Source organism: Leptosomus discolor, chromosome 1 (genome assembly GCF_034619465.1).
Source record: "Leptosomus discolor isolate bLepDis1 chromosome 1, bLepDis1.hap2, whole genome shotgun sequence".
Taxonomy (NCBI): domain Eukaryota; kingdom Metazoa; phylum Chordata; class Aves; order Leptosomiformes; family Leptosomidae; genus Leptosomus; species Leptosomus discolor.
In genome coordinates, this window is record NC_141391.1 from 98,167,545 (window position 1) to 98,186,024 (window position 18,480).

General features: G+C 37.7%; 1 protein-coding gene across 1 annotated transcript in view; it reads right to left on the bottom strand.

Annotated features, from left to right (window-relative positions):
- Nucleotides 1-5,787: 5,787 nt before the first annotated feature.
- The window catches only part of PKNOX1 (PBX/knotted 1 homeobox 1), a 47,062-nt gene continuing 34,369 nt past the window's right edge, over nucleotides 5,788-18,480 (bottom strand). Inside the window, exons 6-12 of the mRNA XM_086477575.1 lie at nucleotides 16,057-16,227; nucleotides 14,656-14,755; nucleotides 13,549-13,646; nucleotides 10,992-11,120; nucleotides 9,913-9,989; nucleotides 8,124-8,296; nucleotides 5,788-7,136 (exon numbers count right to left, since the gene is read on the bottom strand). Coding sequence (XP_086333701.1) covers nucleotides 6,925-7,136; nucleotides 8,124-8,296; nucleotides 9,913-9,989; nucleotides 10,992-11,120; nucleotides 13,549-13,646; nucleotides 14,656-14,755; nucleotides 16,057-16,227 — 960 coding nt within the window. The 3' untranslated portion in view covers nucleotides 5,788-6,924. The remainder of the gene's footprint in view (nucleotides 7,137-8,123; nucleotides 8,297-9,912; nucleotides 9,990-10,991; nucleotides 11,121-13,548; nucleotides 13,647-14,655; nucleotides 14,756-16,056; nucleotides 16,228-18,480) is intronic.

Here is an 18,480-nt window from a genome sequence, read left to right on the forward strand (position 1 = left end):
TTATCTGCTACTTTTTGGAGAATCCTCATTTAACACTGCATGTGGAGTTTATTTTCCCTTGTTTTAGCATTGAAGATACGGTTTTCTACAAACAAGGGTATTTAGAAACAGCCCCAAGTTGCTCACTAAAGGTTACTGGTTTGTAAACAGGTGCTCCACAAAAGCAAACCAGCTCATCCCTTACTTACGACTACACTTCTAATTCCTGTAATGCCTTCTTGAACAGGGTGTGTTCATCTCGCAGGGGAATTTGAAACCAATGGACTAGGAATACACTATCCTGGACATAATTTAGGTGAAGTAATCTGCTTTACAGGTTTTTTGTTTGGTCCTTTGTTTTTTTTATTCTCTTCAGATTAAGGAAAACATTACTCCCTGGCAGCAGCAGAGTTAAAACTATTTCCAATTATATCACCAGGAGTTACTCGCACTACTCTCAGGGACTCTTCTAAGGTCAAAGAAATGATCAAATACTCCTGTGTCTAGAACACATACTGCTCAGCTAATCACAGATTAACCCTTTAAAACAAAATACAATCCAAAATTCTTGGGCACACGTTCTGGACTACGTAAACACCTATAAAAATAAAATCTTCTAAGAAAATGGTTAATTGTGCTTAGACCTGCATGTTCTTCAGGGCAAGAGGAAGTCTGTCGTACAGTTGGTCAGAAAGCTGACAGACACCCTGGCCTGGTCACGGGAACAGTTTCTACGTGGCCCACGAAACTCAAAGGAAGGTGCTCACACCCTGCCGTGACCCCCGTCCAGCCGTTACTCAAGGGGACGTGTCCCAAGCACGGCGCGGCATCATGAGGCTGTACCAGCGGCTCTGGCCAGCCCCGTCACACACCACCCCTGCAGCCAGGTGTACTGGGCTCAGGGCTCTACTGTCTGGGGATTGCTCTTGGATGTCACCATGTCAGATGCAAGAGTAGGAGTAAACAACGCTTCGGTGCTAAGCAGAAGCACACCTTGCCTTCAGAGCACCCACGTCTGTCTGCAACTTTGCTGAGTAAGACTCATATACGCTGGATGAAAAGAGTTTGAGTTTCTTCCTAGAGAGGAATTGCTATCTTGTAATAAAAAGGCTGCTCATTTCCTAAGATTTCTGATCTAGTAGAACATGGTAATTTTAGAAATGCCTGACAATCTATCTGGCTAAACAAGTTAACACACGGGACTTGCACAGGGGAAGCCTTTTCAAATAAATTGCTACCATATATGCTTGGAACCATTACCGAAACTTTGATGTCCATGCCATTTTAATTAACGGTTTTGAAACAACAACAAAAAAAAAACCCAAAGTCACACAGCTATGGACTATTTACCTGCTAATTCTTTCTTTCATTGAAGCTGCTCCCGCATTACAAAAGCGTAATAAAAATCCCCATACTGGTAAGAACTGGTAAACATTTTTCTTCATTTGCATAAACAAGAAAACCCAAACAAATAAAAAGGCTGAGGATTGTCCCTGGCCAAGAACTGGTTAACTAGTTTGAAACTACACTCAATGTTTCTTGAAAACATATTTGTCTTTCAGCCAGACAATACTGTTAATGTTAAAGTAATGCAAATGCTTTGCTTTAAAAATGTGCTTTTTCCTCTCACAGAGAACAGTCGTGTAAAAATAAATCATCCACGAAGCATATTCTCATTTTTAATTTTATCCTTTGACAGACCAGTTGCTTCAAAATCCCTTAACAACCAGAGAAAAAAAAGTTACAGGGCTGACGTTTTAAAGATTGTTGATTGTATAGAGCAAATGTTGCTAACCCACGGAAGGATTTATGGGCCACTTCTGTCACAACCTGAAAACACTGGATTCTATTACCATGAAGTAAGTATCTTTATAGTAGTCTACAAGGTTGGTAAGGCATTTCACTGCTTTCTCGCACCTTGCTTTTCTCTGGCAAAACCAGCTGCGATCACTCAGCAGGCCCTAAAGAACTAAGTCACAGAAAAGGAACAGATCTTATATTTCCAGGTGACAAGAAGGAACAAATAACATGATCTGGGCAATCACTTAAAAGCACATTAGTGCCAATTTCACTACACTTTACACTGGATGATCAAGTTACTTCAGGACTTAAAAATTAAACAACCCCAAACCTATTGGAAGGAGCTTAGCAAGCCAAGGGCAGGGGTGGGGGGAAGGAATCTACACTGAGTTTGAGCCTGGCAAAATGAACCTGCTTTACTATTCAGCTACACTGAACAGTAACGAGCGAAGTGTATTCGGCACAAGGCTGATGATTTGATCATTTGCACACTACAATTAAACGTGCATTTTCATGGATATGGTCTGGTTTTAGGAGGTGGTGAGAGTTTAAATTTATTATTAGGAAACCAAAACATTTCACTTAATTGTTTAACATGCGAGACTTTCATGAGGGCATGAAGGTTAGTTACATTTCCAACAGGATTTCAAAACTACATTTTGCCTATTCAACTCTAAAACTAAGCTGACTATAAGGCTGAAAGGTTTAAAAGACTAACCAAAGCAGCAGAAGTCAGAAAGACAGTAACAATACAGCACCTAAAAATGGGTAATTCACACATTTTTGACATTTGTGTCTTGCATAGACAAATACTTACTCACTTACTTCTCCCAAGACGACCCAGCTTCAGGAAATAAATCAACTTTAAGTACAATTAAGTGCATGTGTTCCAATTTTTCAAAATACCAGGGTGTTTTGTTTTTTTGTTTAAGTGCTACCAGTCTAACGGCTTTATGAAACTATCATCCCTTGGAAAGGCATTGTTTCATCCTTCGGGCTGTCAGGTTCATAAAGTCAGGAAGCTGAACTGCCTTCTAATTCTTCCAGAAACAAACAGATCTATTAGTCATGCATTAACTCTTTGTGGCCCTACTCCACTAGAATATCCATAAACCTGAAGCTACTTTTAAAGCACAGGAACTTGGAACTCTAATTCCTCAGTGTAGGACTGCCTCCTGGCCATATTTTGAACATCAAAACAGTATGTGGTGCACACTAGGTCAACGTGAATTCCTGTCCTTCTAAGCCTTTCGTCCATAACTCTGGTTTGCACTGAAAGAAACCTAGGTATGCAGGCAAGATAAAGTTGGAGGGCTCCCCAAAAGGGAACAGAACAAGGAACCAATTCTCTTGCAGGTAAATGCAGCCCAACATGCAGCCTTACGGAATTTCCCTGAGGTCAGCAGGACTCCACTTTGACCCAATATCCAGACCTAGGAACTCTCTGCAGAGCCAGAGCCATGCCTGTCGATCCTAAATGTCTCCCAACATTATTATTTCTTTGGAGCATTTAAAAATATCTATCCTGATGGATTTGGAATTGATTTACTAAAATGCAATGTTTCTAAAAGTTAAAGAACAACAGGAAATTGCCTTGCCTGTTACAGGAATCTTGCAAAAATCGGACTGAGAACCCCATTCTGGATTAATGACCTAGATTATGTTGAAGAAAATTTAAAATTTTCAATAGTCATAGTTGCAGAAGAATTACATTGCTGTTAAAACCAAATTAGTTCTATTGCATATGAATATGACTTTAATTGGGGGTGGGGGAGGGGAATTATACATGAGTTTAAAGTTAGGTCCCCTATAAAGACTTTTTAAGTAGTGTAAACATGTACCTTTCCTGAATAGTGATGCTTTGCTAAAACCAGCACTCTTTCTTACACTGCAAAAAATGAAAGAAGTTACCTTTCCTTTTTTTTTTTTTTTTTTAAGTTGTGAAAAGAACAAGCATTTCTGTGCAGTTCATACCCTCTACAGAATCCTCACTGAACTAAAAGACAAGGTTTGAGTTCCATAGGTTAAGCAATACCTTTGACTACATCGGTAAAGCCTTTTCAGTTTTAGGAATTCACATCCCTATGTTTTTAAGTTTCTAATTTGACAGTAAAACTATTCCATACCCCGCCTTTCACAGTAAATTCTGTCAACTTCACCTTCCAGGAACAGATAAACTAGCTAAAGACAAGGTCACAAATGTTTCAGAAGAATAAAACTGCTGCTGCAGGTAAGGTGGGGGGAATAGAAAAAGCTAACCAGGTAACGGTTTCTTTCTGAAAAATAAACTTTCAGAAGTCTGCAAACCTTGATGCCTGGTTGTTTCCAGTTGAGTTCCAACTGCCACATAAACTACACATTCCTGAACCCTCTTCTGGCCAGCTGTACAGACATTAAACTATTTTAATACCCTCTCTCTTATTAAGATCTCAGTTCTTATAGTGTTGAAGTGTGGGCAAATGCCCATTGCCCATTATCTCCAACCACAGGAGTCTTGTCCATTTTGGCTTACCCTTCCCTTCACTGCTGGCTACTTGCTACTCACTCCAACAGATCTGCCAACTGAGCTGCTTCCTAGACCACCTCAAAATAGGCTGGGGAAAGCTCTGCTAGTAGATCCGAGGCAGCACCAACAGGTCAGGAAGGGAAAGGAGATTAGTAAGAAATCGGCCTGTTCCTCCAGCATATGTTGATTTGGAAAAACACCTATTTGTCCATAGGCCTGTACACACTGAGAAGTAGATTATTCCTCTACCTACGTGCTAAAAGTACGAGGATTAACTCACTATTAAATATGAACAAGGGTAGCTGAATAAAAAACCCAAACAGACTCACAAATATAACCTACTATATAATGGAAACTGTGGGGGCGATGAAGCACTTACGGAGTTAAATCAAAAACAACTAAAAAGAAAAATACAGAATCTGTCTCTTGGTTCTAGTCATCTCAGGTATCCTTTGTAAGAGCAGCAGGCTGAACGTTTCCAAGAAACATGATTTGTACATGGCATCTGTCTTTTTATATGTTTTGAGGTCAAACTGGATTTGTCAACAGCCTTTGAGATAGTTATGCTCTGTCAAAGCTTTCCTATCACATCTTCATTATTCATTTACTACACTTTTTAACAAATGTGGCAAAGCAGAGAAGTTAGAAAAACCCAAATTCTTTAGAAATTACCACTCCAGCTGGAGTAGATCATTGCAGCATCTGAACTAAGCAGCAAGATCCTCAGCCAGGAATAAGCAAAAGCCATAGCAGAAACATCACCTGTGTTGAGTAAAACCCAGTGCCAATTCAAAATAACTACTAGTCATTGAAAACCAGTATTACTCTCCAAGTACATATGCCAACGCTACTGACACTTCTTTCTGAAGTTTTTCTTCATACCAACTCACACTTGCCTTGGCAGACAATCTTTACAGACCAGCTTCCAACCATTTAAGCATGTCAAAAACTACATGCGTTAATCCTACTGAAATCAACGGGACTTAAGCACGTGCCCGAGTGTTTTGTGAAGCAGAAATTAAGTATTCAATTAAACATTTGCATCTGTCAAAGGGCTTTGTACAAATACAATGTCTAAAGATTCTAAAAGCTAATGTCTTTTTCCCTGTCACATTAAAAATGCAACTAGATTTGGTGTAAATCAGAAGGAAGTTCTGGCTTGGATCTCACCCAACATTGCGACAAATGGACAGGGAGGGGAAAGAGGACATTGATCATACCATGAGACTCTTGGAGTCTGTTACTTGTACTTAACAACAGGAAATACAAAGCTCCAGAAGTAAGTGTTCATGGATAGACAGACACAGACTCCAAACTTTGAGAAAAAATGAGAAATGAACTGTTACCACAAAAAAAAAAAAAAAAAAAAGAAAAAAAAAGGCGTTTTCAACACTAGCTCTTAGTTTTTAAATAACAGACAAGGATTTTCTACTCTAACAAAGCCTGCTGTATATTCTGGTAGCGACCTTCAGATTCGAAGAAATTTTATATAAATCCGTAAGTTATATTTCTTTTTGTATTAGGGGAAAACATTTCAAATGCAACAAAATAGCAGAGTGATAGCAGAATTCATGACTGTATAGTAGGCAACTCGCCATTGTTCAGATTCGGTTGTACAAACTATAAACTGTTAAATTTCTCTAATAACTGAAAAAGTTGTGGGTATTTGAATTTACTTACCTGAATACTCATTTAGCAAATATCTTCAGATACAAGTCTAGATACAGAGCTAATGTAATTTGAATATTAGTTTACACATAATATAAATCAATGTTTGACAATATCAAAATCCCATCAAACAGTGGGCCCTTCTTATGCTACTATCAAATATAGTATATCACTGTGGGATAGCTGAGAACCATAGAATGCTAGCGTAGGCTTGTTTATTAAATTGGGTCAGTTTTCAGACCTTCCAAATAGGAATACTAAACATTTCTTTTTCCCCTCTGGAAATTATTATTTTTTTTTCCTCCTGCTTAATACAGTCATCATCCCAATTCCTAGTGAATTTATAAAAATATTTTTTATCCAATAACCCCGGCAAGGTAAAAATAGGAGTTTTTATAGCAAATGATAAACAGGCTCACAGACTATGAGAGAAACTAAACTTATTTAAATTGCCATACATTCGCTACTGAATCACACATCAACGTTTTCTTTTTATGTGTGTTGCTGTCCACCTCAGACTAGCAGTTTTTAAGGTGCAGAAGCATCTTTCAAATATATGCATCTAACTTAATGATCAAGTTCCACACACTAGTGTCACATGCTTTAAATTTACATCACCTGCCCATCAAGAGCTGTGTTAAATAAGAGCATTAACTGAAACTGCATAATTCTTTAGAAATTGCAGCACTTCCAATTCGAAGAACAAAGGGGTGCTTACGTGGTTCTTCATATTACTAGATAGAATTTTCTGAAACAAGGAAATGAAAAAACACATTTGAAAGAAGTTGCTGCACCTGCAAAAACACTCTTTAAGCTTACTATGAAATACAAAAAAGTGCACCCTTCTATATCTACATATAAAACATATTAGAAATAAAACTTGTGTAAAATGTTTGCTGTGCAAACTATAAAAACAGTCAGTCAGTCAGTCCATTCTTTTTCCTAAACATTTTATCCCACTCTCTTGCTTCTTACTGCAGAGAATCGCTGTTATCCAAGACAAGCCCACTGATATTTGTTGTTGAGAGATCTCCTCCATCATCTTCACCGCTGTCTACAGACTCATCCTCACTTTGCCCTGCCATCATAACTTGCTGAACAGCCAAAGTAGCACCATCGGATGACAAAGACTGAAGACTGTCTACATTCATGTTGACTGGAGCTGTAATTGTTACAACAGCACCTGGAGAAGCACAATTGTAGTACTTTAGCATCTTTCTCAGTTTCAAATTTTAAGTAACATATATTTATATATAACAGAGTTTGTTTCTAATCAACAGGAAGAAAACCTAAGGAAATAAATTAAAATAAAAGCTATATAGGTTGTCAAATACTTAAATATCAGGAAATGCCAGAATTAAGTTGGCCAGGAATCTTAAACTGAGCTGTGTTATGGACACCCATCACAGCAATTCTCCAACCAAGTCATCTCAAGACCACTTCTGCGAAGTGTTCCAGCTTAATTCGTTGCAGAAAAATGGGAGCGTTCACAGAGATTCAAGGTGACTTAAATGGATAAAGCTGTAGTCAGATCCAGCAGAGGCCAAGGGAGAAGCTGCTGCCAACTGGAAAGGAATAAAGCAGCAGGCGGTAGGATGGAAAGGATGGTCCTGAAATTAAAGCAGTTATTTATCTTTCTTAAATTGAGTCTACTTGTTCGATCTAATGCTAAGGAAGTTACTGCAGACAGAGTCTTTGGAGGCTCCGTTACATTTCTCTGCACCTCAATGTTCAACTTGAGACACAAGAGGCATATATGGAACTGCAGATGCTCAGTCTCTCCAGCAGCAGTGAAAGGAATGTGAACAGGATGGAGTGTCATGCAACTGAAATTGCAGTCCAATGCTGCTAATCAAACAGAATGCTACTGACATGCATACACATACTGAGAGACCTTAGTTGAATATCTAACCTTTGTTCTGTTGTTTCATAACTTTTGAAACAAAAGCAACAGTCTCACAACATAAATTCCAATAAAATATCCCCCTGAAACACAGAAAATTTTTAAAGAGGGAAAAATTGACACATTTCTGTTACGTTTTTCCAGACTAACAACACACTTCCACTGAAATATCAAGAAGTTTCCCTCCCCCCACAGGCATCAAACCCTTCATTTCCCTGTTACAGAGGAATTAACTCTGTTATCTGTGGTTTAGCCAGTTCTCCTTACCATCTGACATTGTGAGCTCATTAGATTGCTGCTGAGCAACTCCTGAGGCAATGGAGTCAGGCCAGAACCTCTGAACGGGTCGGTTCTGAGCTGTTTTCTTCTTTGTTTTTGGAGTTTCAGAACAACTGGAATCCAGCATCGGCTGAAGAATTCGCCTTCTAGCATTGATAAACCTAAACACAATCAAAGGCAAGGACTACTTATGACCAGTCCGCTGCAAATTCTCTCTCAATCAGGTTCAAAAAGTATGCAGCAGCAGGAAAAAAAAAAAATGAGGAATATAAAATCTTGTCCCTACCAGCTTGGCTTGACACTGTTTTTAACGTGTAAAACTGCTCCTAGAACACTGGCATCTTTCGATTTTGGCAAACTAGCTAAGAGAGTACTTCTATCATTTTGCTGCTAGCAGCATTTTTTCCCCACCTCAGAAGGGGAAATTCTCCAGACAGCATGACAGATGTACATTTCAAGATCTTATTAAAAACTAGGCACCAGAAAACTTGCTGACAGCGCAGCTCAGAAAGCTGATACTCCTTTCATTAGGGCTCACCTAAAATCTAGCCCCTGCCTAGCCTAGTTTGTTTGGTCTGGTTTCTTTTACTTCCTTAAGCTCCCGCATTACTTATTTTATAGGCTCCCTGGCTTTCCAAGGTCTGGTTCCTGATCCAGGAAACAGTAGCAAACACATTTTTCAGATCTTTCCCAATTCCTTTTTGTTCCCTGATTTTCACTTGTTTACTTTAGCATGACAATTGCTACCCTTCCTCTTTCTGCTACTGAACAGGAAAATACTGAAAGCACGTCTCACTTAGCTACCAGCAGTTAACTGAATCAATTTTAATGTAGCTAGCTGTGGCAAGGAGCTGTGACTGAGGAGAGCATCCCTTGCTAAATCTGACAAAACACATCCAGGACCAATCTTTACCTGCAGGAGGTAAAGGAAGGAAGGAAGTAGGGTGCAGCTAGCTGGTCCACATGCTGTAACGTAATGCTCTGCAGAGACATTAATTGGATCCTGGTACCATAGAGCTCTGTTACTACAGTGTCACACAGGCACAGTTACGCTGTTCCACTTTTGGAACCACTGCACTCCCACTGTATCGAGTATTTCCCCACTGGACCCCTCTGCAACCACGCGGCCAGCGTCATCTCTGAAATCTGAGGAAGATCCCTGCAATACTTTTAGGAACCAATACCACAAGCAGAATAGGATTCAAGTTGGCACCCTTGCTCCTCTCTTCTGCAGGGGCAGGTGTATTATCTTAAACCTCTAGTGAAGGTAAGATGTGCTACAACACGTTGAACCACGAACTAGAGTAGTTGAGGTACGGACACTCTCCATTTGAACATCACAGCATCTCTTGATACAAGAGCAGAATGAGTATGTGTTGACAGTAACTTCATAAACCTTTGCAGCCGTGATTACCAGAGAACAGTTTTCAGAGCTTCAGGTCACTAAACGCCTTTAAACTCCAATTTCTTTAGTTGCAGAAGAGACATGAGAGTACTTCCATCTCTTCCAGAAACAGAACAGAATGTAATGCCTTAATGTTGCAAAGTTTTCTGGAGTACTTCTATAACTTAAATGGCACAAGTACTATTATATCTTACTATAAAAATAATATGCTTGTGTATCAGCGCAAAATTCTTGTATTTTTATACGTATTTTGTAACATATGTAGAACAGTAAGTTCAACTCCAGATGTCCCAGTTACACTCTTAGCTGTTTCTCTATGTTGTAAGCATGTGGAGACAACAACAGACATTAAGTATGAGTTTTCACTCTTACCAATTGTTAACCTGAAGTAGTGTCAGATTTGTTTGTGCTGCAATCTGTTTCTTCTCATCCTCTGTTGGATATGGATGCTAAACAAGACAAAAAAGCAAACAAAAAAGGCATAAGCTTGTTTCATCTCCTCATCAAAAATAAGGACTCCTTTATTACCACTGATTAAAGCTGCTAGATCAAGACCACCTGACTCATTAAAAAACAAACTTTAGAAACCTCACAAACTTTTATAGATAAATATCACTTAACAAAGAGTGCTTTGCTACACAAAACTGATTTTATCCTTGAAAGTGTACTGCTGATGTGTAATTCAGAAGAAAAAAAGCTTCTCATGGCTGACAGTCTTTATTAAACAGCGTGATCCCTGGGCAACACAGCATGTGATAAGATCTGATTAGTTATGCTGCCTAAAGGCAATGTCATATGAGAGTACTGACATGCATTTTCTAGTTAAATAAAGCTACTCTGAACTACACAGATGAAGAGAGTGTACGTAATGCAAGAAGCATACACACAGTTTCCCTGTACCATTTGTCTGTTGTAACATAGTTGTAAAAGACAAAATACCAGTCAACTAAACATTGTGATATAACTCGAGACCCACATATCCTTTCAGGATAAGTATTTATGCAAAGGAAAAGCATTGTTTCAAAAGCACAAGTAGATAGTAACACACTCGGTACACATTAGCAGGATTGTTGGAAAGGAGATAAAGCCAGAAAATCTGAAATTCTCCTCTACAAAGACACCCCACAAAACACAGACAGAACTATTTTTCCTTGTGCCGTGAATCAGGGTGTAGAGAGCATTAAGTTCTCAACACGATGAAATGAAGAAAGATCCCTTTTAACAATGTTTATTGAGATAATGAGGTACAAATGTAACACACTTATTAAAATAATAATAAAATCAACTGACATTAGACCGTGGAACTACTCCAAACGACTTCAGGGAAAACTCAACTGAGATTACACAAATGACAACAGAATAAGTTCACCTCTCTATGGAGCAAAATCATAAGAGACCACATAAAAGAGTTACATAAAAACCTGTGACTCCTGATCATGTTCAGTCCTTACCCCTATGTGCTGAAAAAGCCAAGATCTCATCACATTTGTAGCGTGCTTGGGAAGAACTCCTCTTTTATTTTTTGATGAGCCATCATCTTGATGCAAGATGCCTAGATCTTGGTTTAATTGCAACTGAAGCTGCACATATAATTTTAGAAGAAATAAGGCAGTTAACATAGTAATAGTAGTATTCTGTATCAACGTATGAATAACTCATTTTATAGAAGGAATGAAAAGAAATTAGGCTTGAGGCATGCCGATTATAAAAAGCTACTTTATTTGCTAGGGAAGACTTACAATAGCAGCTCTCCTACAACAGCATTCCAAAATTTCTTTACCCAGGGAAAATGCTGTATCAGACTTCTATAGTTTTCACATTTCATATAACTTCTGTTTTAAGAACTACAGCTGTTATCAGGCTGTGTATGTGATCCTGTGACAACAGCCAAATACTGATTTACTATAATTCAGAATAAAATCCACCTATGTAGTACAGGTCAGGTTAATGATCCTCTGTATTAATCTACACTGCCCTAGGGATCCAACTGCCTTGTCACCCTACGTAGTCGTTTGCACATGTGAAGAGCAATTGAAAAACACAATACTGAATATACTCACTGTGTGCAAACATAAACAACTATGGAAGCTGCAAAACAGTACTGATTTAAGACTTAAACTGAGCACTTAAAGTACAATTAATTATTATGCTAGAGTTGCAAATAAAGACGCTAAAGGTCCTGCTAAATAAATGCATCTAAATTCTCAAAGAGCAAGAAGATATATACAACAGAACACTTAATTCACTTTACAACACTCTTACTATTTTCCTAAAGGTTCCTATTTCTTTCTCACTTTTGCTTTCTTTTTCACTTCCTATGGATACATCACATCATCTGCACATCAGTTATCTGAACATTAGGGAATATGTTCTTAAACGCTTCCGCAGAGATAAGAAGAAACAGCATATAAATTGCACATGAGATTATATTTCAGACAATTATAACGGAAATCATTCTAAATCAGTTTTTTCAGACAATACCGAGCAATTTCTTCAAGCCACTCATTATGGCTACGTCTTGGACGAAACAAGTTTTAAATGAGGTTTAAGCTATCAAATTACAACAAATATATATTCGGAGTATACTTTTATTTCCAAAATAATGTTTTACATTCTAAATAATCTGCTTGTACTTGGAGGCTTTATAATAACCTTTCAATAGCTCTCCCTCAGTATTTTCCCCCTACCTCCACAGCATTCTGAAACACTGAAAAGAAGAATCTGAAGATGGATTTCCTATGGGTGACAAGGAATACAGGTCCAAACCTACGCATATGTGGGTCTGGAGATTCCTCTAATATCAACAGTAGCCACAGATATATATAGAAGGTCAAGTCTTTTTTTTGCTTGTTTATAGGCTATAGGTATTATTTTCAACTCGGTATTTAATTTTTTTCATCAGAAGTATAAAAAGCATTTTTCTTCAAAACCGCTTCAGTCTGGGAAAGTAATTTTACATATTTCTTTCTGAAAGGTATCTGAGGACAGAACTGCATGCTTTCTAGTGAAGAATATGGGCAAGTACATATATGCTACTGCCAATAAAAAGAAGATAAGAATACTCCAAACATACTTTTTAGGTTAGAAGATCAGAAGAAGGCAGAAGAAAAGACAGTGAGTCAGTGATTACCAACAGATTTTATGCTGTGGAGATGGTAGCTCCTCATTCACATTTTTAATTGACTCCAGATTCCTGGAAGATTTGATTTACCACTCCCTGCTCCAACAGAAAGCTAGCAAGGTTTTCTGTAACTGAAGATGGTCTAGTTTTCATGTTTCCTTTTCCTTAGTTGCTTCTTTGAGCTCTCCAGATCCAGCACTTAAAAGCCTCCCCGAAAAAGACTGCTGGCCCATCCCTTTTAACGCTATGATATAATGAGCCCAATGTGAGGATCCCCCATAATCTCAACTGAGTATTGTGAAGGTTTTACGGCAAAATGCTTCTCAACGTACATAAATTCCGAAATACGTGTAATTTCACAGTACTAGTGGTTGCCATCATGATAAAAAGTCCAATTTTTTACAACAGCAGTGTGGCACCATAATGCAATACAGTAAATCTATCCAGCCATAAACCTTGTTCAACAATTAGGAAAGTTTTAATCATTGAAAAAGTGTCTATCTAATTCAGAGGGTTTTTTGGTTTGGTTTGGTGGGAGTTTTTTTGTTTGCTTGTTGGGTTTGGCAGTGTTTTTTTTTTTTAATTATTCTTTTTAAAAAAAAAAAAAAATCATGTATTTATACTTTTCTACCAACAGTAAAAAACCGATATTTAACAGGTAGGAACTATGCTGACCTGTTGTGGCAAGGGAGATCTGTGTGGGACCTTATGCCACGTCACAAATGTTGTAACTCCTATAGCAGCACTTGCACTCATTTTACATTAGTTACTACGTGTGTGCACACAGAGCTCATTCTGACAGTGTGTCAAATTTAAATCAAAACTCTTAAAAACAGTGAGATTTATTTGAACCCAGAATACTATTCTGTGAAGCCCATGAAACAAACCTGAGAGTTCTGGATCCGAATAGTCCCAGGTGACAGTGCTTGTGTCACCACTTGACCTTGTGGAGTGACCACGGTGACTGGCTGGTACACTGTCCCCCCTTAAAATGAAACAGCAACAAAGATTATAGCTAAGCAAAAGCCCTTCAAATATTATTCTCTTTAAACACACAAACACATCAGCACTGCAGACAATACAACAGTTTTGATAACATATCAACTATTCTTTTCTAGTATGCATGTAAGATGTGCTCTTTGCTACACTAAAATTTTTTCATCCACAAAAATCTGTATGAAACTTGGTATTTTCAAAGGAAAATGCCATGACTATCAGGCTATAAAATAGTTCATCATTTTGTTTTAACTGAGCTAACTTTTCAGCCAACAAGGCTCACAACACCAAAACCACACCTAGTGGTTAGGGCACTCAGCTGGGTGACACCTGGATGTTCAGGCCAACTAAGATGACAGAATCCCAGTGAATGCACAGGGGGTCCCGGGCACCAGAGCCACAAAGCACATACCGTGTCTCAGGATAACCTCTCTGCAAGTATGTGGTCTAGGAGCAGACCGCGTTGCTTTGTTGCATTTGTCCGTCAAGGGTTTTTTTTTCTGTTTGTTTGTTTTAAAACCTTACTTAGAAGCATGATAAAACATTTCAGTTCAAGTGTCATCTCCATACAATAGCAGAACAACTTGGACATCAAGGATTTCAGAGACTTGTAGGTCTGCATGACACAGTTAGCAAGTGCAATATTTTAGGTAATGCATGTTTTTGTCAAAACAGAATTCTTTTTTTGAAGAGGGAAAAAAAAAAGAAAAGAAAAAGTAAACCATCCCAGTCTCTGAAATGTCTTTTAAAAGTAGCATTGCACAGAAAGATCTCTTAATATTATATATATGTAACCTCCACTCACATTTGCATATTTGGTGCACGTATAAATTAAACAAACATTCAGAAACCAGTAAGGCACTTCACTGTATTATAACAACTTTTCAGGTATTAGATTTAAAACACATTTTTGAAAGTATTTGTGTATTTTTTTGTAACAACTATAAAAGAAACCAAAACGAAGAGCAAGGTGCCAGTTTTTCTTTACTGTGTCATACCTGCTACTGTTGCCATAGTTACATTTCCCTGCTGCAATGCTGATGCTGGCACCATAATCCCTTGGGGACTGAGTGTGCCTGCAATGGCACTTGGAATTTGCTAGAAAAATAAAACAATTAGTTGCTTGCATTTTTTTAAAAAAGTTATTTTATTTTTTTTTTAAGGAGATAAAGCATGCTTGTGTAATTTTGGAAGTAAAAGTACATTTGGAGTCTAATCACAGGATTAACTTCAAAGAGAAAGAGACTTCATTAGATGTTCTTCATTACCTACATTAACTTCCTTGTTATCACCAACCATTACCTTTAAAAATCCTCATGAAAGCAACTGTTAGAACTAAGACATAAAACTACATTGAGAAATTTTAGGAGAGAAATGAGTCTAAGAGAAACAGTTTCCAAAGGCATAAGGGAAAAAAGACAGATGAAATGGACCCTTGATGCTCTTATTACAAGCATCAAAGCTTTAGAATTTTAGTTATTACCTTAATTCCTTCAATTTCAAAATAATGTATTAAGTATTCAAGATGCCCAATATGTTTTATTATGCTCAGGAGACTTCTTACTCAAGCCTGACCATGCAAACTCTTACACATTCCTTAATATGTATGAATACTCTACTGTTACCAAAAGCAAAATTCAGTCCCTCCTGTCTCCCTCTACAGAGACAGGACATGCAAAAAACATCTTTTAAAAGCTGTTTTTGTCTGATTTTAGATTCTCCTTTCCACACTTCCAGACACCAAAACCTAAGTAGGGAGTCCAGACAGTGAAGTTTAAAAGTCATTGAGGCTTTTCAGAATACATAGCACCAAACACATTAGTAAGTCAGAGAAGAACCATCCCCCTAAGACTAGATATCTAGTAGGTATTCAGATGGCACGGCTCACTTTCCAGCATCTAACCGCAGGAGCATCAACCATAATGTACTAATTGTTGTCCATTTAGTAAAAAAAATGCAATTGTTTTATTGCATTTAGCTAATGTCAACAATATATAAACTGAGGTTCATATGTTTAGGGTGCTGTTCATAACCACACAGTTACCCTAGCTGACATGCAATGACATATATCTCAAATATTGCAACTATAATCTATCAGACATTGTCTATTTGCTCCAGAATACAGATTGTGTATAAAAAGTATGAGACATCTTGATATTTTAATGAGACTAAGCAGATAATCTTAACAAGGAATGTTTTTTCTTCTCCCTTGTTTATTCTGTTTCCAAGTTTTTCTTGTACACAAGAAAAAAAAAACACAGCTTTTTTACTCTTAACAACAGATTTTGAGAAAGTGAAAGAAACTGCAGAAACTCTGCAAATTAATAGCAACAGAAGTGTAATTATACCTTCCTAAGAAAATCTAAGCAAAAATACATGTAACTATATTTGAAACATACCTGAGATTGCACAGGTGAATAAGGACTTCCAGGCTCTCCGCTTAATAGAGTTTCACTGTTCATTTTTGTCTTCAGGCAGGCAATGTAACGACTACAGAAATCCTTGCAGAGTTCATTAACCTTTTCTAGCTCAAGCAGATGGATACGTAGAACTTGGATTGCTTTTACCATCTAGGGAGAGAATTGGAAAAAAAAATTTAGAAACAAAATAACTGCTAATTTAAAAAATATTTAATGTGAGATTCAAGCAAACACTACTTTCCAGTAACAAAGACCATCCATTTAAAGCAGAGTTACTAATTGCTAAGTGCTGACTAGAGTTCTCTAGCTCTGACCATTATGCTCCTGAAATGTGACAGGAATGTGTTTACATACAAACTCTGTATCCATCCCCTGCATAGGTAAACTACCATGCAGGGGAAACCAAACACAACAACAACATAATCTTTGTCTCTGCCACATGTGACAAAATAAGAAGACAGAGCACAGTTAAGGTGTACATGGAGCACAGAATCAGCCTGCATGTCCATGTGATCTTTATCCCCATCATGCAACTCTGGGTCATACACCACACAAGACCAAAACTGAAGGCAAGTAATCCCATCCACATATACTACTTGGAAAGCGTGGTTGGAACAGGCTTGGTAAGCAACAGTCGTCTTGAGCTACTTATCAAATATCAGGTTCAGTTCCACATTACACCCTGACCCAAGAAAACCAAAAGTGTACAGATTAATTTGAGATGCAGTGAGAAGATCCTTCTGTGATTTAGCATAAATTTGTCGCACAGATTGCTAGGGAAGGAGAAAGGTACAGGAAATGGTCTGCCATCTCAGCTACAACAAGAACACAATAGCTTTTATTTTTCCATAAAACGAGAATAGAGAGGTCCCAAAGTTCGACACATTGTTCAACAAAGCTTAAATTAATCAGACAATTCTTCAGTCCTAGAGTCCTTTGAAGTTCCTCTGCAATTGTATGTCAAAGACTAACAACTTTGGGGTAAAATAACATTAGAACTTTCAGGTGAGCAGACTGTTTCTGAAATATAAACCATTAAATACAAAGCACTAAACCAAATAACAAATCCATGTTTGAACAGAAATTGAAGTACAGGAGATATGTATGTGATGAGACTACTTATCATGCTTACTGCGAGAAAAAGACTCATAAGCTTCTATAGCTAACAATTATATACTGCATAAAAATAGCTTAGGTGATTATAAGGGTCATGGCAGAAGATCAAAAGCTAAAACCAAATCCAGATGGTCTAAATTTTCATGAAGCAGTAGGAAATCCAGGACATTCAAATATGTACATAACACATTGGCAAAGTAATTACTTTATTTTTTTATACAGCCTGCCATCCCCAGCATTTACTTGCTATGCTAGATCTCCAAAACAAATATCCTTCAGTTTCATGAAACTGAATAGATTATCATTTTGAAACATAGTGCAGAGCTTGATTTTAGCTTTATTTGGAAAAACTTGTCCTATATGAAGGGTCATTTACCTGGCCAGAGCACTGAATCCAATGACCAGACATGATAGCTTACTAAGTAATCCACTTATCACTTCTAACTAAAGAAGCCAACTGAGGGCTGAAGTGGCCTTTGTTCAAAGCACCTGAAGGAGATCAAGGCAGGCAAACTCCTGTGCGTACTCCCCTCTCCACCACAATGACTTTAGCTTTCACTGTGACAGATCTTTTCCCCGTTTTTTCAGTAGTAGGTATTCCAGTTGTACACTCACCCAGTCAGAAAATCATATGTTCAAATAAACAAAAGAAAAAAAATGAAGTGATAGATAGCAAAAAAGGAAATCTCATCCCTTCTCAGGGCTAAAAAGAAGAAAACCAACTCCATATATCTTTAAAAGCACAGCTGCAACAAAATCTGAGCTGCAGACTTGAGGCAGTTGATCCAAATTAAAACCTGGTAACTTTTACGACCTATGACACCAAAAGCCTTTGAAATAGTAAGTGCAATGGCCCAGTGCTGAGGTATATAAACCAGCAATCTTCTAAAACAGCCCTCAGCGGTGGTTGCTGCTTAAACTGTGTAAATACCTTTAAAGACAACCAAGTTAATCTACGCAAATTTTACTAGATTTTAACACAAAACAAAGGTCATCTATAGCTCTGTAACACCACAATAGCCAAAGAGTTTCAGAGACAAAAAAAAAAATCTTAAATTATATAATCCTTCATGTGTGGAAGACCAACACAGAGCACATACATTAGTGAATGCCTTAAACAATTGGCTAAAACCGAAATTACAAAAATATGCCTTTGGGCACATAACATTTGACCATATTAGTGATTAGTTTTGCTCAGTCAGGAGGGTTTTTTCCCTTAAACCATTATCCATATTTATATTATTTATTTATCAGCATTTGTTTGGAGGAAAAATAAAAGCCCTTTCT